We start from the raw sequence: 24248 nt of genomic DNA on the forward strand, positions 1-24248 counted from the left end.
AGAAGATTGATACCACTCTTATCGCTGTATGGTAAAGAAAAAAGCAATAGCTAAACTGGTTAGCTTAGCTTAGCATAAAGAATGGAAACAGGGGCTCCATACCAGCGCTTCTAAAACTCAAGATTTAATTAAGTATTAATTCATTAAAATAATTAATTAGGTGGTAGGTGGATATTTTATTACCTTTGGACAGAGCCAGGCTAGCTGATTCCACCAACTTTTGATTCATGCAAAATCACGCATGGTATATACATATTTGGTAACATGTAATTTGTAATATGGTTATAATGGTTAGTTTGCTGTCCATGTAGAGTGAACTAATGTCAACATGTACTGGATGGATTTGCACAAACGTTTGTACATTTATGTCCCCAAGAGAATGTATCCCACTGACTCTGGTGACCCCCCTGGCCTCCAGCACTACCATGAGCTTCACATTAGTAGTTTTGAGTGAAATCTTTTGACAACCATTGGATGGATCCTGATGATCTTGCGCCATACTTAGTGTTTAATGCTAATTAGCAAATGTTAGCATGCTAACACCCTCAACTAAAATGGTGAACATGGTAAATAATTATACCTAAACTTCTGTATGTCAGCACGCTGATGTTGCCATTTAGCTCAAAGCTTTGCTGTGCTTTAAACTAAAGAGCTGCTAGCATGGCTGTGGACTCTTATTATTATTATAGACATTGTGCCACAGATCAGATCTTATTATTTACTGGCAAATCATACACAGAGCCAATGCCACAGAATAAACCAGTTTATACACGATGGTCTTATATTTCTGGAGTCATTGTAATATAATGTCACAACACAAAATGACATTTTCAGGGTCATTTTGGAAAAGTGGAGTGTGAGTCTTCACGCAGCATGAATGTTGAGGATGACAGTAATGTTTCAACTCCAACTCGATGAGGAAGAGAGTAGAAATAAACACACCACTAAGCAATCACAGCGAACATCTGCTCTCTGTCACAGCGACGCTGCAGCGATGCAAACGAGCCGCTCTCTCTCCTCCTGCAGCTGTTGTCTGACAACAAACCCTCTTTGTCCCTCCTAGAGACGAAAGATGGATCATCTAAAAACAGAGAGAAGATAGATCAATCTCTGAAGTGGAAAAGTGGACATGAGCCATGTCACATATGGTGCGGTAGACACAAGCAATACTTTACAGCATAAACAGGGATATGACCATATATGAAAAAAAGCATTTTAATTTGTGTTAACAGCCCTGGAGAGCGGCTGGTTACTGTCATGGCTGAGGGCTTTTAAAATGTACTGCCCAAAGCAAAGCCTTCTGAGCTCTGCCGAACAGTTGCTGATAGTGAAGAAGCTCAGCTATTTTCTGCAGTATTAGAGGAAATGGGAAAATGGGAAAGACTAAGAGGAGCAAAGATAAGAAAAATAGAACTGTAACGATGTAATCCAGCTGGACTGTTGACTTGAAGTCATATCAAATAAGATAAAAGCATTCCTGCTCAAAACTGTGACTGCTGCAGATAACGTTTGAAGTGATAAATATATACTGTGCTGTATATTCCTATACTAATCCTCAAGACCTCACTAACGAGTTTACACAGTCGGAAGATCTGTGGGAAAGAGGAATTAATTAATCCAACTTTCATTTGCGTTAGAGCGATGGTTTTACTATTACATTAGGTTGGACATACAGTTAAGGTGTCTGTAGGGAAAAATTAAAAACTCATTGGAGGAGAAAAGATGGATTTGGGTCCGCTAATCTTTCATTGTGACAGGTGTTTTCCACTCATAAACAACAACAACCAATTAACCTCTGACATCCGGCTAGAATTGGAGTGCCAATCCTTGTCGATTCTTGGAAATATTGCGGTTTAATTCCTGCTCTAATGGCTGCTTTTATGGATTGAGTATGTAAATCATGTTGGGTAGTCCCAGATTTATTGCCAAAGTACAACGGTCTTTGGGCTTGTTTTCTTAAAATGCTAATCAGTTTAACTCTCTTCTCTGGCACTCAAGCTTTTTTCCCCCCACAATCATATGTGCAGAGAGGAACCAGCAGGAGATGCAGTTCATGAACTGCAACACACAACTTCATACATGTGCTGTCTTTACACTTAGATCAAGGTCAGTCAGCGACCTAAATGTGGGTGTGTTAATTTACAGCCTGAAGCTAAAAAATTATTTACTTGTGCAAGTAAGTAAAAATAATTACTTACTTGCACAGTTAACCTGAACCTTCTCAAGTATATATTTTATATTATCACATATACTTCACTTTTTATAAGATGTATTAACACTAAATGGGGATTTAAAATGGGGATTTTTTAATCTTTGAACATTTTCTGAACCAACAGTTGATTTAGGTTCATTTAAATTTGTGTTTCTGCGCAGTATTATTTCCGTATGGTACAGTGGGCGAATGGTCAAATTAACACATTGCTTCAACACTTAACAATAATTTACTAATAACTTAATAGATGAGCATAATATATTTAAATGAGCTTTAAAATATATGTTTTTATGCATACATGTTACAATATATATTCTTGATGAATGTTGTCACAGTTCTTTTATACTTTTGCTTCCTTTTAAGTTATATACATCTGACTTAAAAATCACACAAATTACAGGATAGGATGGTCAATAAATATGCATCCATCGTCAACCGCTTATCCTGGGGGTGGCTGACATCCTGCAAAAGGCAGGGTACACCCTGGACAGGTTGCCAATCCATCGCAGGGCCACACATAAACAAACAACCGGTCACACCTAAGGACAATTTAGGCTCACTAATTAACCTAGGCCACATGTCTTTGGATGGTGGGAGGAAGCCCAGAGAGAACCCACAAACTCCACACAGAAAGACCGGAGCAACTGGGGTTTGAACCCGCAACCATCTTGCTGTGAGGTGACAACGCTAACCACTGCACACCATGCCACTCTGGTCAATAAGTAATCAATAATAAAATCTAAAACATTAACGTGTTTCTCACAACACCCTGAATTGTCTCATCTTAAACACACAACACAATTATTGCACATCGCCTGCAGACAACAACACATCAGTTCTTGGTGTAAAGTAATCTAACAATGACAAGTACAGTGTGAGTGATCTACAGGGTTGGGGAGAAACGGATTACATGTAAGTTGTTACGTAATCAGGATACAAAAATAAAGTAACTGTATCACGCTACAGTACAGAAAAAATAGACGTAATCAGATTACAGGTACATTTTGTAAAATTGGGGATTACCTTAAGCAGAAACAGTGCTATTTGCCTCCATATGGTTGGTATGGTTAGTGTATAGTTAGTGTTCATCATAGACTGTATAACACCTTTATACATTCTAGGGTAAATACTAACACTCCCGCTTTTCACGGGCAGAGCTAATATGACCAGTGACAGAACAGCTAACTGAGCTAATAACAGCAGCTAGTTAGCTGTTTACTAACTTCAGCAACAAGTAAAGATCAGTGAAATCAGTGAAAAAATGTGTTTTTGTACAGTAATCAGTGGGGCCCGGCCCTAGAATCACTGCTTCAGCAGCATTATATTGAGAAATCTTTCCATCGAACGCTAAATTAATACAACCAGTGCAGAATGAGTCATCGACATTTTAAGATTCTTTTCCAAATGACAAACTCTTAAATGTCATTAAGAATACCTATGCAACACATTTATTTGACATTGATGGGCCAGATACTGCCACATTGGTAACATAGTGCAAAGCATATCATAAAAACATTTAAACATGATTTCAAGGGAAGGGAAGATTTTGTGCTTGTTTCTCTAAAAATACATTATGCAAAAAACACATAATTGATACTCTCTTGTCTTCATTTGCTTATTTGGCATTGAAGTAATTCAAAAGTAACTGAAAGTAATCAGATTACATTACTTTTATTTTGTGGTACTTGGATTATGTTGTGATTACATTTTTAAACAAGTAATTTGTAATTGTACTGGATTGCATTTTTTAAGTAACCCATGAAGTGATTTATGAATGAAGTGATTTATTTTGCATTGAGGATGTTGTATCAAAACGTAAAAACTGGAATTCTTGTAGGTTGTGGACGCCTGATATGACAAAGAGCTGAGCTGGGTGATGCTAACTCACTGTTGTGGGTCAAATACAACCTCCTGCATAAGAACGAAGGCAAAAACTGTATATTCAACAAGATCCAAATACATGAAGCAGTGTTTGTGTGTGAAGGGGTGGACGTACCCACAGACAAATGTCTCATACTGAGCCCACTTGAAGTTAATTTGTTGCTGAGAAATATCAGATTGAACAGGTACTTGAAAATAAAAATAGTTCGAAGTGTATAAAATGTATTTGCATTACTCTCATATATACACTGTAATACACACCTTTGCAGACAGATACTTAGGAAGATTAAATTATATAAAAGGAAGGTAATGGATGACTGTACAAAGTCAGTAAGGTTACTTAAAGAACCAACATTTTATCTGAGGTCTGAAAAGTCACCCTTTAGATCAACTTTATGCTGACACAGAGTGTGAGTTTATTTATTAGCATATTTCTCTGTAAGGGTGGGGATGCTATAAAAAAAATCAGAAAAGTCTAAAATGTTAATCTGGTATGACTAAAACCTGCCTGGCCTCCATTCAGAGCCAACAGCTTGCACTTTGGCTCCATCGTGTTTTTACTTTGGACAGAAAATGACACAATGAGCTCAAAGCTTTAAATGTGCATCTGTTAAAAGAGTTAGTGTGTGAAGCTGCTGAGTGTCTGTTGGGTCACACGTGTTTTCCAACAGTTTGGCAGCTAGATTATGTCCCATATGGCCCGCATTGGTTTTAATTTAATTTGATTGATTTGTAACACTTGTAATAACAGGGACTGATTTAACTCACTGTTATTTCTCTTGTTTGAACAATCACCATCAATGGCTGATAGCTTAGCTCTTTACTAGTGTTTACTGTAATTCTCTCTGTCTTTCCCTCTTAGCTCGAAGGCACATCAATAGACCAACTGAATTGAATTTTCTTAATAAAAGGGATTGCCTGGACAGAGGTGGGGGGCACATGGCACAAATCAGGCCTCAGGGACACTTGTTGGCATTTAATACGTGCACATGGATATACCTTACACACCCATCTAAGATATATTTGCTCCAGTATGTATACTGCGTTTTTGTATGTGCATGTGGGAGTGTTTGTTGAGCTTCATTGCATTTCTTTATGGAGGTCTGTCAACTCAAGATGATTCATCACAGCGCTGAGCTCCTGTGCTAAGACTTCTTTTCCTTCCGTGTGTGATCCATGTTCATCTGCACAGATTCTCCTTTCTCCTCCCAAAAAACACAGATGATAAAGAGTGGTGGTTGCAGGCCGGGATGGCACGTGAGCCCTTATTCTGTGTGTGGGGCCAAACACTTGCTTTATAATACCCTGGATACCACCATTCACATTATTTGATGCAATCTGTGTCTGATCAATGCTTGAATTCAGTTTGTCACGGTAATACAAGGCTCTACACTGTGAGGAATGACCATCCGTTTTATTTCAATTATTTAGTTAAAAGAGATGTCACCAAGAGATGTAATTATGTACAAATGTTCCAGTATGAACAAACTATTTAAAAAATAAACCAAGAAATGGACAAGCAAGCTGATACAAAAACCAAAACCTCAAAAACATAGACCATAACCAAATAAAACAGGAAAACAGACTGAAACTTGGATCAAAAACACAGAACAGACAAGACCAAACCGTGACAAGAAGTCTTAATTCTAGAGGACAGGGCTGAGAAACTAATCAAGTACCTTTGGATAAAAGCGTCTGCCAAATGAGTAAATGTACCAGTTGCTGGTTGCAAATATCAGTGAACTAGGATATGAGACTGGTGGTACTGATATTTGGCATCCCTGAGCATGTTCACAACTGGAGGATGTGGATTATTTGGCATCCCTGAGCATGTTCACACTCAGAGAAGGACAACTGTGCGACCTCACACTAGAAGGTGGTAGTACAGGTAGTGAGAAGGGACATTTAGAATTTCTCTACAGTCAAATAAAAAAACCCTCCACTGTATCAGGCAGTGTGGCTGTGTAACACAAGCAGTGTTTCCTTTACATAGGAGTGTTGAGGAATGTGAACAACATCTGTACATATATGTACTCTGTGGATTTCTAATATAATTGGTGGATTCAAAGTAGTTACAGGAATATTACACTTTCTTGCTGAGTGTTAGACGAAAACACCACTTTCATTTCTGTATGGTAAATATGAAGCTACCACCTGTTAGCTTAGCCCAGCTAGTCTGTTAGTCTGCTAGTCTGACTCTGTCCAAAGGTAGCCTAACAAAATCCATCTACCAGCATCTCTAGGCTCACTAATTTAAACTAAAGTTATATCTTGTAAAAAAAACAGTCTATTTAAAAAAGTATTTCTTGTCTGTTGCTTGCTTCCTGGTCTGTTGTCATTACCATGAGGTTGTCGGACAACCAGAGACTACAGGATGTCATTGCTCCTGGTCAAGAAACAACCACACTTTTTTGTACAAATTAAATAATCTTTGGACACAGCCAGGCTTCCAGTCTTTATGCTTATTGTATTTCCCAAAACAAATGTGTGCTTGTGTGTGTGCGCAAAATTTGCTCTCAACCCTACTCTCTGCTACCGTATGTGCCTTTTCTGACTGACTGTAAGTTATAATGACATGACTATGCATGGTGGGACACATCGTCCAAAGAGATGCCACTCTCCTCACAACCGTTCGCTAACTCTAAAATACAATTTTATCATGTGAAGCTGGCTGTCGAGCTTAACACCTGCCTCAATGGTGAAATGCCGCATGTTGATGTTTGGGTCCCATTGTGTGAATTCAGCTCCTATCTCAGCAGGAAGCCCCCCTGTGATGGCCATGTCTTTTGTGCAGCTATGTGATTTTCTACATATCTGTTGCCTGTAGAAATGGCATGCAGACAATGATGATGGGGTTTTTCTCATTGTAAGGTGTTTATCTGTTCCAGTGTTCTGCAGAGAACTAATCACAATACAATCTGCCAGACAGACTGAAAATTGGATTCTGCTTTATCTGTTTTGAGCTTTTGGCAACTCCAACAGTTTCCATCTCTGATGATCACACTACAGCCCACATTGTGCAACGGATAAAAATGGCTGATTACTGCGATGAGGCACCCTGTCACTCTAATTTACACAAATCGTACACTCCCACTCTGACTTCTGCTCAACTGTATTAACGCTGGAGCAAATGTTTCTGGCAGTCAAACCCAGAAAGCCTAATTTAATCTACATGCACACTTCCACACAAATAATCCCACATCATGAAATTCATTCCTACCAACAATATGCATATTTGGTATTTATTGTTCCTCTGAGCATGTGATTATGCAGTTTTGGATGTGTGTTGTCTCAGCGGCATCACAGCAGTGAGGAGAACTCTTTATTATTATTCTTTATTATTTCAGCGATGCATTTCAGCTGATGTCTGATTGGCTGCATGATGAGACGCTACAGGAGGGATCGACTTGTTGGAGGTTTGGTAGTGGCAGAGTGAAAGTTCAGGTTTGGAGTTCACATTAAAACGCCTGTCCTGTGCGGCTGTGGAGCTAATGATGACAGGTGGGCGAGACAAACAGCCGCTATGGGTCACTGCACTGTTATCCACAGAGGCCTGATTGCACAGCATCCTTTCAGCAGACTGATTGTCTGTTGAACTGCATGTGCTTTCATGTGTCCTGGTGATGTATTTAGTGAATACCAGGTGAAGGTATGTTTTAGGTGCATTAATCAGCATGCAGTTATCTGGAGTGGAGGTTCAGGACTGAACCAACGTGGATGGTTCCTCACAAGGATGATGTTCACTTTGACCATCGTAGTGGAATAAACTGGCACAGCACTGTGTTTGATGGAAATCAACATCATGCTCGTGGCTGTTTTGGTTGATCAGACCTCTGCTCAGGTTGAAAGTGAGCAAAACTATGCTGGGATGTGACGTCGTTAACTAGTGACAAAGGTGGAATTTGTTCTACTGTTACAAGTGCAACAAAGCTGTCAACATTTTAGAAAGAGGCTGCTTGTTTTATAATGCATCTTTGTCAGTCTTCAATTTTCCTTTACACCACATACCCCTGACCTCTCAATAAACTATTATTATGGTTGCCATGTCTATTCTCTCCATATCATGTCATTGTCAGGTGTAGTTAATTTGCCAGGTGAGTCATCTCTTTGGCTCGCGTGGTGTTGGTTGATCAGATATCAGAATGAGGCACGGAGAGATTCAACCGTGACTACATGCCAGAGGTTACTCAGTGCATGCAAACATCAGCAAAGGGCTCATCAGGCAGCTGCTGTCCTGCCACACACACACACACACACACACACACACACACACACACACACACACACACACACACACACACACACACACACACACATCCTTGTGTCACTCCGTGTGGACCAGTCATTGACATAATGTATTCCCTAACCATTAACCCTGACCTTAACCTAATTCTACCCCTAACCCTAGAACCAAGATCATATCCTCAAACAGCCCTTTAAACTTGTGGTGTCCAACATTTTAGTCCCCGCACGGAATATTTGAGAGATTTCTTTTGTGAGATATGGTTTCTCACTCTGTTCAATGTGTTAGTATATGGGACTTTATATCATCAGTGTCTTGCTTGTTAATCGGCAACTGAATTTTTCTCAGAGAACAGCAAGAGCTTACATTTAGGCACGGAAGGCAGTCTGCATTTGTGTTATTTAGCAGACACTAATGTTAAATATGATATGCCTCTGCCTTATCTTATCGTCTTATCATATAAACATCACAAAGCAAAGCACAGCGCCCCTAAGAATGAAACAAACAAATTACATGCTTAAAAACAGAACCGTTGGCACTTTTTTTCTTACTCCTGCTTCTCAAAAGGGTAAAATTGGTGTTTCTTTCTTAGGATTAATGTCTTTGAGAAAAGGAAAAGGGAGCTCAACCTCGGAGGCTGTATCACAGCCTGACAAAACAGCTTTAGTTTTAAGAGACTCTATAAACACAAGGCTTTCTGTAGTCATTGCAAAATGGATACCAGAATAGATAGCAATGACCTTAATATTCACACAGAGAAGGTCAATTTATTTTTTATTTAAAACTTGGACTATTGGAGCTTTTAAATGGTACTTAATGAAGGTGTAGAGAGAGTGAACGGGTAGGTGGTGTTGGTTTTCATTGATTCACGCAGGACAGATGTGGTGAAGCAGCAGCAGACACTGGAGGTAATAATCATCCATAACAAAAACCATTAACTCACGGTTTCAACCAGCAGTCATTAGTTTATCTCCCTCTTAATTAAATGACAATATATTTCAGTCAGAGTTCATTCAGTTTAATTTGTCAGCAGAACAAGTGTAACTCCACTCTCTCCACTCTGACCATATCTTATCATTTTATTGTTTTTTAAATAATCGGGTTCTTTTTATGCATAAACTCATGCAGGATTTGTAGTGCTTGATCCTGCATAATGCTGCATAACACCAGAGATGGTACATTGTTGTTGCATTTCATTAAATTAAATTAAATCAAAGTGAACTGAAAAGCCTCTTAAACACCTGGCTGCCCGCAACATTTCCTCATCCTGCTTTCCCTTTCCATATTAATTATCAACATGCCACTTTTAACAAATCTAAAGTTCACATGAAATATGTAATACAGCATTAACAGGATTGCATAAATATCTCTAATCTATAATCCACAAAATGCTGGCATGCTAACACCTTCCCGTCTATTGCCTGTTTGAAATTCATATTGTGCGAGTGTACATGCACGTGTGTGTGTTTGTGCAGCACATCTGTAGGTGCTTTAGTGTGCGTGTTCATATCCACCTGACACTTCCATTTGAAAGGTGATCAGATGTCTATTAACATCTTGTCCCTTATCATCCATCATCGTCATTCTCATATCCCACACAGCTCTTCATTATTCATCCCATCACTTTACGTCCAGCACTTCCAACACAGACGAGTCTGCAAACAAATCCTATAAAATCTGTAATTATTATTCATACAGTTTAGGCTTTATGATGGGAGTTCCTATAAATATCTTCCCCCGCTGTCTATTCTCCCACCCTCGCTTTCTGTCTTTGCCACATACATATTCTGTACATACTTATCCTACACACACACACACACACACACACACACTCATTGTCTGCCCTCTACAACTCTGTCTCTGTTTTGGTTTTCTTCCGTTTCTCTGTGATCAGCGACACACAGATCTGCAGGGAGGAGATAAAGTGTCTTCTTCTTCTTCTTCTTCTTCTGCGTACTCTCCATCTGAACCCCCTCCCCCCACCACAGCACCCATCCTTCACAGCAGCTTGTGGGGACCATACCGGAGAGGGAGATGCACCACATGTAGTAGGGGAAGATGAGAAAAACATAGGAGGAGTGTATGGGCTTATCCTGCAGAATGAACAAAGGCGTGCTGGTGATTTAGTAGCCATGCTGCTGCTTGGATTCACACCAAGTATGGGTTCGATTAGCCAAGGAGACTGAGCACTCCTCCGACCTCCGCAGGCCAGGAGGAATGATGGAGGGTGTAAAAGGTTAAGTGAGGGAGGGAATGAAAGTAAAAGCTGTGAATGGAGGGAGGGTCTTGTGTAATAGGTAGGCTATAATCAAAAACTAAGCACACAGTAAGGGAGGAGTGATTTCGAAGACAATGTGGCCCTTACTGGAGCATGAGATGCACATTACTGCACATATTTATTGTCTTGAGTTCTTCCTCCTGAGGTGGGATATTTAATTTATTCATGCTTTATTTGATTATTCACAATCCATAGAGCTTTAGTATGGAAAGAGATGGGGGGTGACATAGATCATATAAGATCCTACAAAATGCAGTGGAGCCAGTAGGGCGTCCTGCTGAAGGATCAATTGTTTGATGTAATTCTCTCCTCCAGGGAACAGCAGGACTGGATGATGTGTAATGAGTCTGCTATCAAACAAGCAGCCTGGACAGCAGTTAACGGTAAGTCATAAGCAAAACCCAGGAGAGCCTTCCTCCTCCTCCTCCTTCTGTAATTGGTCTCCTGCATGCCTCTGTTCGCCCCGAAGGCGCCCCCATGTGGCGGGCAGGAGAAGTGCGCGCTCCGCGGGGGGCTTAAAAACCCCAACTGAGGTGGAGCTACCCACAGTACCAAGGAGCTCTACACCGGGAAAAGTTTACCTCTACATATCACACTCGACTAACAGGAGGAAAAACCGCAGAGATGGCAACTCAAGCACAGCAGCCGCCCCACCTGCAACTGGCTGAGATCACCGCCTCGCAGTTCATCGACATCTGGAAACATTTTGACGCAGACGGTCAGTGCGCTCAACTGTCATCCAGGCTGATAAGTGTGGAAATAATTGAGTGATCAATTACTTAAGAAGCTAAAAAAAAAATCATACTAAGAAGTGTGTGATATTAGAAATTCATGTTTTTATTTACTATATTACAACAGTTTCGTTTTCCTGTGAGAGTTTAAAAAAAAAGTCAAGCGAAGTGCTTGTTTCAAAATCATTAAAATATTAAAGTATTATCACCAGCTACTGTAAGAAAATTATATTTGCGCTTCAGCTAATTTTAATCGAATACGACCTGTGAAGGCAATATTTTTCACAAGTGTCTTTTTTTCCCCGTGTGTCTGTAGTAAACCCGTCAGTATCGAGTGTTTAATGCTCTTATGTACATCCTGTAGGCTAATATAAATTACTGAGGTTTACTATTGCTATTTACTGTGATAAAAATTTGTGAGCGGATCTAAAGTGTTTTTTAAAACTATGATGATTGAAATAAAATAAGTTATAGAGAGAAGGTTGGAAAAGAGGAAGAGGAGAGAGTGAAAAAAAGATAAGGGAGAGAGGGGGGAGCTGAAAGAGAAGAAGGATGAGAGAGAGTGTAGGAGAGATGGGGGGAGGGAGGGAGGGATAAAAGGATGCACAGAGGAGGGTGCCAGAGTAAAGGAGCATTTTCTACTGAACTTTAATGGGAGGAGCCTCTGAATCTGGGAGCTTACAGTGTGTGTGTGTGTGTGTGTGTGTGTGTGTGTGTGTGTGTGTGTGTGTGTGTGTGTGTGTGTGTGTGTGTGTGTGTGTGTGACAGTGGTGCAATTTAGATCCTTTAAAACTAGCAATACCACAATAATACCATAACATGTTACAAGTGAAACATCACATTTCACATTTTACTCAAGTACAAGTAAATAGACATTCATATAAAATGTAATTAAAATATCAAAAGTAAAAATACTCATTATGCAGGTAAAATGATGATTGTTATATTAGAATTGATTATTATTGCTGATGCAAGCTATTTAATGCTGTAGAGCTGATTAATCATTTAGTTGATATAACTATTTTGTTAATTGCTTAATTTCTTAAAGTAACATATATGTAACATTTCCCATTCGAATATTTAAGAACAACTAGACCTATGTTATATATGTTGTTGAGTTGTGTACTTACACTATTCCAAATGTTTCATACAATATTCAAACCCAAAGAAATACATACATTCGCATGTCAATGGCCCTTTCTTTTAAACACTCTAGTTGCTATAACTTCTGAGGAAACTTGGTATCAGAGAGTGAGGAAGGAAGTCACAGAACGTGACTTAACATAACGTAAATAAATCTTTAATATGCTACTTTACCTCGTCCGTGGGCATGATTTCTGCCTGAGTCACATCAGACAGATATTCATTGGCAATGGTGGTTATTCAACAATGTCGACCACAACTCCCGCTATACTTCACAATGTCATCAAACTATGCCTTTTTTGTCATTGAATGGAAACAAGCATCTCTGTCTCACTGTGAGCCATTCCAACTTTAGTGATTTTCATGTTGCAAACAGAACGATTATTTTCTGATAACAGTCAGTAAAAACTCTCTGACCTCTTTTGTTAAACCCTTTGGAATCCCCTGTCCGATAAACTCACAATTTATTTTCATGTCGTCCTGCCAACAGGGGCGCCAGATCAGAAAACACTCATTTGGGTAATTTTGGATAATTAGTGTTAATGGCCAATGGATCAGTGTCTAATTGATCAACTGCAGTGACTTTTTAAAAAAACCATCGTCTTCAAGCAGCTCCACAGGAGAAGTTCAGATCACACTAGTTGTGATGAGTGTGCGGAATGGGTAGAATCATGGACTGTGGGACCCCCAACTATGAAGAAATGTTAAACTTTCCCTGATTTCCTTGTAAGGAAGGGCTGGATTCTGCGGATGTTGTAAAGAGCAGTTCTGCCAGATTGGTCAGAATCAGGTTGGTTGTCTGGTACTACGCAAAGGTTCCTCACGGTTGGTGAAGGAGACACTGTCCTCAACACTGACCAGTAAGTCCATGAGAGGGCAGTCTTTCCCCAGCATGACGACAAGTTCAGTCTTGTCAAGGTTAAGCTTTAGGTGATGCGCCAAGAGGAGGGGAAAGAGAGGAAAAGTTAAGTCTCACCCACGTAACAGCGATAGGACAAGCCGGCAATGTGATTAGAGAGCCTAGAAATCTAGTATATGGGGAGAACAGGAGTGGTCCTAGTACTGAACCTTGGAGGACACTGGTGTCAGGAGAGTAGGGTTTGGACAAAGAGACATTCCTTGTGACCTGATAAGTGCGATTCGTCTGGTAGGATGTAAACCAGCCTAGCGCAGAGTCTGCGATGCCGAGTTCAGCAAGAGTGGAGAGGAGGATCTGGTGGTCCACGCTGTCGAAATCAGCAGATAGGTCAAGGAGAATAAGGAGAGATGAGAGGGACGAGGCTCTGGCAGCAGACTATCGTCTCAGTAGAGTGTGCAGTCTTGAAGCCTGACTGATGAGGGTCAAAGAGGTTGTTTTGAGAGAGATATGATGACAGTTGGTTAGAGATGGCGTTCCAGGGTTTTAGAAAGGACTGAAAGAGATACTGGTTCCGGATGTCGGCTGTGTCATGGGTAGGTTTCTTAAGGAGCGGCTTGACTTTAGCGTCTTGAAGGCGGGTGGAATAAGTGGTGAATTGAGAAGTTGATGAGTGTGGTAAGGAATGGCAGGATGTCGCTTGAGATTGCTTGGAGAAGGGAGGAGGGGATCGGGTCAAGAGGGCAGGTGGTGGCATGGTTAGACATAACTAGTCTGCAAACATCTTCAGAGGAGAGAGGGGTAGAGCAGGTAAGGCCAACAAAGGGGGGAGTTAGGGTGAGGGGGTGGGGTAGTGACACAGGTCAAAGAGGAGCTGATGTTCTTAACCTTTTTAGTAGGGGGAGGGGCATACTCATTCGCAGGTTACTGACTCCCTGGTTATCAGAGGTGGCCATGGAGTACATAACTTATCCCCAAGTAGAAGAAAAGAAAACTCTGCTAGAAGTGACATTATGATTTCAAATTTAGGTCCAGAATTGTTGGAATTCCTTGAGAAAGCTGTACAGTTTCAACAAAAACATACTGGGACTGCTGGGAAGCAGCGTGGGCTGACAAAATAACATCACCTAGCCAGCCATTAGAATGATTGGCCGAAGTTGCAATTGCATTAGGGAACTATGCAAGCTACAAAAACAATGCCAGCAGAAAGTGACGATCTCACTTTATGATAGTGGTACGATTATATTATTTTCATGAACCTTAACTGAAGTAATCATCTTCATCGTCATTATGGCATGGCACACACCCTACCTCCCTGCTCCCTCCTTACAAGTCCCTGTTAAGCTACTCCATGCTTACCACTTCACCTTCACTCTCCTCGTGCTCACTCTGTCCCTCTACCCTGTCATGGTCACTGTGTCCCTCTGCTTCACTGTCACATTCCTCTTCCTCTGCCTGGTAGTGACCATAGCTGTCCTTTCCTCCTTCAAGGGACTGTGGCTACACAAAGTCGGATACTGAAGCTAGCAAACATATTAGGTTATTTTGGCATCCGTCTTAAAATTTTTTATTTTTTTTGACGACTTGATCCATTAACAGATTTTCGCTCTGCACAGCTTCATTGGAAATGGGGGGTAAGAGATGTGATTGGGCCAGACCTGTGTCAGTGTAGAAAATGAACCAATGGGCCGCTGCCTTTCACTGCCTTATGGGCTGCTAGTTGGCCAGTACTACTAGTAGTAGTTGGTAGTAGTTTTTTTAAATAAATAAATAATTTAAATTATATCAGCTTGAAGGTGCGTCGGCCCACCAGGCAAATTCTAGATATGTCAGATTACCAGTCCAGCCCTGCACTCAGAGGAAACACTGAATATTGTGTGGGCTCACTGTAAATTGTCTATTTTTGGTAATGGGTGATGGATTGTTGTTGGCTAAGATATAACTTGTTTTCTTGACCGCAGCTGCAGCACAGCAGCGACTGACTGAACCGATGCTCCTATTAGCTGTAGGGAAAACTGGGACAAACAGAAACCAGAGATAATCCGAAGGAATAATTTTTAGCAGCAGTGTGAAGTCTTCGAATGCTTTTCCTTTACATTTGGTTTCAGTCATTATGAGTTTTGCAACAGGGTTGTTTTGAAGTGCCATTGAACAATCAGCAGTTGAGCTGTGCTTGAAAATGTTTTGGGAAGTAGAGGGCTGCATCTGCTCAGTGTGCAGCGGTGCGCTCCATGTGGCAGATTTGTATTGGAGCTAAACTCTGGCAGTGAGCCCCAATGAACTGAGGACATGGGGGCTTTATCACAAGTCACAGGACTTAAACATATAAATAAAATATAAAAAATATACTTCATCATTAATTATTTGTCCCTTGCTTTCTCACTTAAGACACTTTATACTGTTTTTAATCTCCTGTTTCAGTTATGTAAGATTATATCAGAATTCAAAATTCTTTTTTCAGGTGAAAAGGTTAGATACCAATTTCATATATAATTTTTCACAATTTCAGGAGACGATGCTGTAACAGTGCAAGTATAGTACAACAACTTTACTTTGAGTCAATCAGAGCAAGATTTGTTTTTTGTCCAGTCATGTGCCCAGTAGCTACTGTATCTGCACTGTAGGACATGGCCGTTTCTCATATACCCTTGAAGGACAACAAGACCACTGCTGGCACGGTTACGCACAATGAGACTCCCCTTCCTTTTTGTTACACTTAATTTATGTGAAATATCACGATGACTGTTGGATGGATTGCCAAGAAATTTACAATTTGGTGATGCTTTTAGCTTTTCACATGGCGCCATCATCAAGTTAAAACTGTATCCCTTATCAATACTTTGGTATATGACCAAATACCTGTAAAACTAATGTCCTTCCCATCAGCCTTAGCTTTACTCTGTGCTAAATTTAATGCTAATTACCAAATGTTAGCATGGTAACAAGCTAAACTAAGATGGTAACTGTGATCCTGTACCTGTGAAAGCTCAGCATGTTAGCATCTTTATTAGGATTTAAATAAAAGACAACATTTCCATTGCTTAAACATATTCATTTTTTTCTTTGTCAAATCTGAATTGATGTAAGTATGAATAACAGAGTGTAAAGATATTAAAAAGTGTTATTGTTTATATCCAGACTGTGCTCTCCTGTGGCAGCTTTTGGAGTTTGTGTGTTACAGAAAGTAACATAGTAAAGGATAACTGTACTCACCTTTATTTAACTTTTTTAAACCACCAAAATAAGCAATCTCCAATTTTGTCAAAAGTAGTCTTTTTTGACTACATTTGACTTTATAATAATTATTGAAAGTACATTTTTTGTCAGATGTTTTCTCTGTAAATGTCAATTAGTGTTACTGCAGATGCAGATATGATAATTGTAACTGCTGATACAATATCTCACATTTTTTCCCAGGCACAGTTTGGTACAGAATTTGATCATATGACAAACAAGGGTTAGTCTAGCTATTACTCAGTTTGTATAGGAGCTGATGATTAGAAATTATTAGCAGTTCAAGTTTGAATGTGAAACTGAACTGAAGAATGAATGTTAGGTTGTATTGAGTAGATGCAGCTTTGTGTTGGCCTACTTTGTTTTCTGCACCCAAAGCTTTGTGTTCCTGCAGTTACTTGTTTATATCTAAAACAGCAGCTCAACTGAAACACAGATGGCGACATGGAGCACCTATGGGGGGGTTGGGAGGTTGGGAGGTGGGATCACAAAGGAAAGGACACCAGAGGCTAAGAGATTAAGAGATGGCAAGGGGGGCAGGGTGAATGTCTGCGTTTTATTCTGTACATCTGTAACAATTTCATTGATGTATATTGTACGATAAAAGACACAAACCCCCAACCCCACTGATCGTACTGTAGACAGATGGGATTTGTTCTTATGATTAAAAAGAGAACGCTAAATGTCCTATGTTACCCTGTGACTTGCAGGGAGAAAAATTATCATATTGAATCATCCCCGGTCATGTGGCTGTCATAAGAAGTACAAATCCAGAAACAAGGACAGAATGCCCCAATAAGCATCAGTCTGACTGCCCACTTTCACCCTCTTAGGCTAGAATACACTCATTATACTGCTTACACTCCAGCTGCACTGGACTCGTCGTTTGTTTTTTTTTTCTGCTACAGCACATCACTGAATCTCCACAATCCCTGCCACTGCTAAAAGCCAATTTGGCACAAGAGATATCAATGTGAATAGAGAATAATCTGTGGACATGAGCTTTTTTTTGTGTGGCGTGTATTTAGTTCATCAGAGTTTTCAATTAAAAGTTTCAGTTCTGTAGAGATGATATGACGTGTTAATCTTATTTCCCAGTGTTGCGGAGCTCCGGCCTTCATGAATATTGATGACCCAGAATGTCTTTTGACTTGTGCACTGAATTAAACCAACGAAATACTCTCAAAGAAACTGATTTAATTACAGCTTGAAGCATTTATACCATCCAAGTCCAAGCAATTCTATAAACTTCCCACTTGGATCCAGTCACAGAGCACTTGAGACTGGACTCAAGCTTGAGGTTTGATGACTGCTCCAAAAAGACCCCCGGTGAACTTTAATCTTTCATCCACATCTAAGTCTTTCATTAAATTTTTGAACGGTCAACAAAGCTTTGGGGCGACTTAAAAGCTTCATAACACCATTTGTGCCAAACTAATTTAGTTCCTCTGGTGCTCCGCAGGAAACGGTTACATCGAAGGGAAGGAGCTGGAGAACTTCTTCAAAGAACTGGAGACCGCGAGACGAGGAGCAGGCGTGGTGAGCGTGTGCTTACTGAAGCACATTTCTGAATACTTAACATAGTTTCATGTGACTCGTGTAGCTGACACATATAATAAAATAAATAAATATGAAATATGAGTTAATTCTCTACCATCAAAATGAATGCATATTAATAAAGTAATTCCTGTTTCTTCAGTCCATCATTTCACAAAATAAAATGACGATATATGAATCACAATTGCTAAGGCAACCCTCTCTCCTAGAAATGACATCAAGGTTTTTGTCCTAAATATATGTCTCTCTGATCTGTGATTTGATGTGTTTGCAGGATCCTTCACATGCTATATTCAAAGAGAAGATGAAGGAATTTATGGACAACTTTGATAAGAACTCTGATGGGAAAATTGAGATGTCAGAGGTGAGAACTAATCAAAAGACACATACTGGACAGTAGCCTATATCCACAACATCCCTGGTTCAACTCCTGTTGTTGTTGGATGTCACCCCCCCCTTTTCTCCCCTTATGTTACCTGTCAGTATCTTTACTGTCAATCTGTCCAATAAAACAGAAAATGCTACAAATATCATCGCAAAAAACATAGCTACTGCTTAAATAAAGCCTACATTTTAAATGTTTCTTGTATTTGTAAATATAAACATTGACGCATTAAGATAAAATATAGGTCTCTGGAATAATAATCATTGTGTCTTTTTATCTTCCACTCTGTAGTTGGCTCAGCTTCTGCCCACAGAGGAAAACTTCCTGCTCTGTTTCAGAGAATTTGTGGGATCCAGCGCCGAGTTTATGGCTGTAAGTTTGTGTATATCTGTGTACCTTAAGTCTCACACTCATCAAACCTGATTCAATTAGAGAGAAAACAGTGAGGCATCGAATATATTGTCCTCTGTGAGTGAAAATAAGCCTCACATACACACACTTGGTTTGCTCTGGCTTGGGCTGGGGAGGGTTTCCAGCGGTGGTGTGATGTTCAGGCTGCTCTTGTGTGTTAAAGCTATTCTCAGACAGCCATACATTATGAATGGAGAACAGTTTCTGCAGGGGAAAGGCAGTGAGTGCTGGAGGGGTTTAGGTATCCATCTTTGATAAGGGCTTCAACAAATTCTATATTTACACGATGTCAGATTTAAGTGTCACATCTTTGGGGCAGCTGAGTCCACTAATTAGATGGTCAGTGGTTCGATCCCCCAATCAGCATGTCGAAGTGTTGTTTGGACAGAATACTGAACCCCAACTTGCTCCTGTGAGATGTGTCATGTGTGAGCGATTAGTTCCTTTTTTCGTCTTTATTGTAGTCTTTTTCTTTTTAATTAGATAATATATAGAGAAGGTCTGCCAGTCGTAAGATTGAGCGTCATAAAGAAGTAACACACATGTTCACTGAGAGCTACTGTAACAACTTCTCTCTTCTCCTACAGGCCTGGCGGAGGTATGACTCTGACCGGAGCGGATACATTGAGTCGAATGAGCTGAAGGTAAAACGCAATGTGCCAAAACTGGTCAAAAGCTAATTCATGCAGTGTCGAATTATTTACAGTACATGCTAAAGACACAGCTACAAAAACATACACACTCTCTGTTCTGCATCCGACCTATGAAATAATTAAAAAAATACCCTCACACATGATAATTATAGTCAGTAATGTGTATAACTGTAAATACTGTAAACAAACTAGACCTTGGTTGAGATGGTGATTAGCTTCTGTGTAAGGCTAGTGGTATAATTGGTGCTCTCTATTGAGGGAGCTACTGTGAGCCTGCACACATGAGTTATGCTCTCCATTGAATATTCTCACTGTCATGTGAAAAACAATTAGCCCACTGTAGCATATCTGAAAACAAACACGTTCACATCCTGAGCTCTGTGCATAGACCCTATTCATTTTCACCATAACTGCTAACCACTGATCATAAATGCATTGTGACCTCTAGTCACTGACTGTGGGAGTGGCTAACTGTCTCTTCAGGGTTTCCTGTCAGACCTGCTGAAGAAGGCCAACAGAAACTACAATGAAAAGAAGCTCAATGAGTACACAGAGACAATTGTGAGTATCATTGCGTGTAGAATATGTTTTTCCATCCAGCATTTCTCCCCCCGTCTATCCATATTTATATTAACATTACAGTGATACCTAAACTGGTACTGACAGCACATAAGCTGAACCACAGAAGCATCAGTTAAAAAAGTTGTCAGTAACATGAATTAATTAACACGAAAACAGAACATTTCAGTCTGTTTTTGTTTGACATAAGCAGGAGTACATCACATCTACACTCCCTTCATGCCCATATGTCCAAAATGTAGCACTTGGCTGCTACATTTCTACCTAATGTAGCTGAAATAATAATCCCTAAAGGCTTAAATTTTAATGTACTGAGCAACATCAATGTCTGCGTTCACCCTCCAGCTCACCTGTAGTGCTGATACATCACTTTTCTGGCCATCAGTCATCTGTGTTCTGAACACACTCTGCTGCCATTTAAGTTTTCCTGAATGTATGTGTTTCACATGTAAAATGTGTGTGTGGGGCTGCACATGAAGACCTTCAGTTTGCTGTGGCTTCTCTGATAATTTCTCTGCTGATCTTCTCTCTGTGCAGCTGAGGATGTTTGATCTGAACGGTGATGGTAAGCTGGGCCTCTCTGAGATGGCGAGGTGAGTGTGTCTCCAGTACTGTTTGTCTGTTTTCTGTATGTACATGTCTAAACATCTCTTAAAGAGTGCTAACAAGGTGAAACCTCCACTGCAGGCTCTTGCCGGTCCAGGAAAATTTCCTGCTGAAGTTTGAGGTAAGATTACACTCAAATTGATTTTAGGCATAAAATCACATCAACTACTGTATAGCTACTTAAGACTGAAGTCCTGTAACACTGTCTGTAGAGAAGTAGTACAATTCCACATTATTGGATTCACTACAGGAGGATTACTTGCCATTAAAGTACTGAAAGGACATATGGGCCATTGACGAAAATGTACATTTACTTAGGTTAAGTCCTACAGGAATTAAATATTGCTGTATAATATTTCTGTCAACATGATAGCCTCCTGTTTTCTGTTTATGAACAGCTTTTATGTTCAATTAAATTGTTAATTGAAGTTTAATAATTAATTCCTGTGTTTTTTTAATCTAGTTCTCTCATTTGCATCTTAAAATATTATTGCACAGATTCATGTATATTCTTGGCTATAAGACAGTATTTAGGGAATACTTAGCCACTATGTATACCATTTGGATGCGTCAAAGTTCAACATTTGTGACACATTGACAATACGGATCTACATATACTGTATATGTATTTTGTCACGTATGTTCCCATACGTACATTCTAGCTGGCTAGAGCAGATCAACAATTCCTTTCTGACAGAGGATTAGTCGGATCAGGATTAACTCAACTCTAGTCCCAGTTATCATAATCTGCATGGATTAATATCAGTTCTGGGTCTGGTGGGGCTTTTACCGCTCTCTAGAAATATCCTGCTGTTTCTAACAAATTTCACCTCTCTCTCTCTCTCTCCTTCTTACTCACAGGGCATCAGGCTTAAAGTTAAAGAGTTTGACTCCCTCTTCACCTTCTATGATAAGGTAAACAGAGCATGTTTGTCTGTGTGTTTGCTTACATATATACTATATCCGTGTTAAGGTGACCAGATTTTTGAAATGAAAACCAGGGACTTTTGGTTTGGTGGTCAGTATGTCATTAAAAAAATATAATGGTATTATATACGGGGACGATTTCAGTTTTATAATCTGTGAAATATAATCTCTTCTGAATGAAATCAAGTCATTTTGAGGCGGAAACTACCTTTCAGCCAATAAGTAGAGGCTGCAATCACTTTCTGGCAAGTAGAATATTGTATTTTATGTGTGCGATTTTAAGAGAAGTGAGTTATAATCTGTCACATATAACCCTCATGAATATAATCAAGTCATTTCAGAATAACTTGCAGTAATAACTTTTCAGTCAACAGAGGCTGCAATCACTTTCTGGCAAGTGAAATACTGCATTACAGGAGTTTTATTGGCCATTTAAAGGTATTTTAACAGGTAAAAAGACTGGATTAGTTGGTACACAGCAAGTTAAATGATGTAGAGTCATACGGATAATTGTAAAAGAGATCATGTCTTTAATTTATATATAACTCAGCAGTAAGTCATGTTAATTATTGGCTACATTGTGTTTTCCAAATATAACAAGGATATTAGACATAGGCCAACCAAACACATATTCCCTTGGCAACAACAGGCTTCTATTATTGCCTATAATCATGCCTGATTACGCTGATAACTTAACACTTAATGGCCACAACTGTGATTATTCCGTTAAAATAAACTTTAAAGTATCACGAAGACACACCTTTGCACGGATATAAAGTGATGTTTATTTGCACGTTATGTCTGTTTGATCATGAGAAAAGCAGCTGTAAACATAAAGAGACTGGGCGATACAGCTTTAACATGCTGCGAGCAGTCCCGCGGACGGCAGTCAATTTTCACTGATCACTTTTCGGCACGACACCTGTATGCTCTGCTGTCCAGTCTTTCTGGCCACGTAAATTTATGATTTCAGGTCTGTTAACACCTTATTCTATGTCTATGATTAACACAGCTCCAGACTGGGACTGTCCCTGGGGAACGGGGATGTCTGGTCACCCTATATTATGTGTAATAAAAAGTCACTTTTTTTTATTGCACTCATGGCTTTAAATTGATTGTATATTTACACGTAATGCCAATTATCCTAAACAAGTAGTATTTGATAAACACTCAGGTTTTAGTCATGCTAGCGGCACGATGTCAGTTGGTCAGTCGGCCACACTTTATCCAACAGCTATTTGACAGATTGTTATGAAATTTTGTAACGTTACAGACATTCATGGTGCGCAGAAGATAAATCCTACTAACTTTGGTGATCACTTGCCTTTTCCTCTGGCACCACCATGAGTTTGACATTTCTGTTTTTTAGTGAAATGCCTCAACAACTAGCCTAAAGATGGCCACACATTCATGCCTCCCTCATGATAAATTTTAGTAACTTTTGTGATCCTCTGATTTTTCTTTCTAGCGCCATCATCGGGTCAACATTTGCATTTATCCAGTACTTTATGACGTGCAAAACCTGCTAGTGAGATTTCCATCAGCCTCAGCTGTGCTCTATGTTTTTTGTAACTAGCAAATGTTAGCATGCTAACACGCTAAACTGGTAAATGTCGGAATCATTATACCTGGTAAACATGCTGCATGTTCACTGCTTGCATGGCTGTACACTCTGGTCTTGTTTTTACATTAAATACTTCTTCTGTATAACTCAGACCTCTCCTGTTGTTCTCTTTCACCAGGATGGTAGTGGGTATATTGATGAGCAGGAGCTGGATGCTTTGCTGAAGGACCTCTGTGACAAGAACAAAATGGTAATGAATAGTTAGCCTATTGATTGATCAGTTCAGATTACTTTTCTACTTGCCAAATATAGAGCTGAGATGGAATAGCTGCCAGAGATGCCTCTGTAGTGTACTGCACCATCTGTAGACCACCTTGTGCCCACTGACCGTGTGTGACTGTGTCGTTTCTGGCAGGACGTGGACTCAACAGGACTGGTGGGGTACAAGAAGAGCATCATGGCTCTGTCTGACGGAGGGAAACTGTACCGCACTGAGCTGGAGATCGTCCTCTGCGAGGACTCCACGCTGTGACCTCCCTGCCTGGGACCCTGCTGGCCTCCCCCACCGCCTGCTCCTTCCTACCCCCTGATGTAACCTGGTGCATGTGTGACCCTTAACCTCGCTACACCACTTAAAGTGAAAACAAATGTTCTCCTGAGAGCACAAAGTGTACCGCTGGCCCTGCTGTTTTAGCTTTGAACCCCACTGAGGTCATTTCTTTTTTTAACTTTACATGCAGTTCTATAGTTAAATAGCAATGACTACAGGAATATTTTGTGTATTTATTTATTTGACTTCCCATTTTTAATATGCATTTGTCTTTTTAATCTAAAATTAATACTTGTGTTGTTTAGAATCTTCATTTATTATATTTATTTCTGTTAGATTTTAACCCTGTTTTATTTGACAAGGCTTGTACTGTTCTATTAAAAATATTACTGAGAGAATTAATAAATATACTATGACAACGCTTGTCCCAGTTATTCA

At 39.8% G+C, this 24248-nt stretch overlaps 1 protein-coding gene and 1 long non-coding RNA gene across 4 annotated transcripts; one reads left to right on the forward strand and one right to left on the reverse strand.

Annotated features, from left to right (window-relative positions):
* Positions 1–756: 756 nt before the first annotated feature.
* LOC123958958 lies at positions 757–23946 on the reverse strand. The gene is made up of 3 exons (XR_006822191.1): positions 23649–23946; positions 23414–23491; positions 757–1081 (listed from the first exon to the last, which is right to left on the reverse strand). It is a non-coding gene; the product is annotated as an uncharacterized LOC123958958 (long non-coding RNA).
* Positions 11084–24229, forward strand: LOC123958957 (calretinin-like). Of its 3 annotated transcripts, XM_046032747.1 has the most exons (11): positions 11084–11332; positions 18041–18117; positions 18410–18499; positions 18812–18892; positions 19519–19575; positions 20068–20145; positions 20701–20756; positions 20851–20890; positions 21631–21684; positions 23439–23510; positions 23676–24229. In XM_046032747.1, the coding sequence occupies exons 1-11, from the start codon at positions 11239–11241 to the stop codon at positions 23790–23792; spliced, it is 816 nt and encodes a 271-aa protein (XP_045888703.1). In that variant the 5' UTR covers positions 11084–11238; the 3' UTR covers positions 23793–24229. The 3 variants fall into 3 exon arrangements, 1 of the variants encoding a protein (XP_045888703.1); XR_006822190.1 differs by lacking the exons at positions 11084–11332; positions 18041–18117; positions 18410–18499; ... (4 more) ...; positions 20851–20890; positions 21631–21684 and adding exons at positions 22854–23008; positions 23165–23327 and having other exon boundaries at positions 23676–23746; XR_006822189.1 differs by lacking the exons at positions 11084–11332; positions 18041–18117; positions 18410–18499; ... (4 more) ...; positions 20851–20890; positions 21631–21684 and adding an exon at positions 22856–23327 and having other exon boundaries at positions 23676–23746.
* The last annotated feature ends 19 nt before the right edge of the window (positions 24230–24248 follow it).

The sequence above is a fragment of the Micropterus dolomieu genome, linkage group LG20 (assembly GCF_021292245.1).
Source record: "Micropterus dolomieu isolate WLL.071019.BEF.003 ecotype Adirondacks linkage group LG20, ASM2129224v1, whole genome shotgun sequence".
NCBI lineage: Eukaryota > Metazoa > Chordata > Actinopteri > Centrarchiformes > Centrarchidae > Micropterus > Micropterus dolomieu.

Excerpts from the sequence above, each read along its gene's own strand:
- LOC123958957 (XM_046032747.1), top strand. The coding sequence starts at position 11,239 with ATGGCAACTCAAGCACAGCAGCCGCCCCACCTGCAACTGGCTGAGATC. Across the intron at positions 18,118-18,409 it reads CGAGACGAGGAGCAGGCGTG|GATCCTTCACATGCTATATT; the intron begins GTGAGCGTGTGC and ends ATGTGTTTGCAG. Across the intron at positions 23,511-23,675 it reads TCTGTGACAAGAACAAAATG|GACGTGGACTCAACAGGACT; the intron begins GTAATGAATAGT and ends CGTTTCTGGCAG.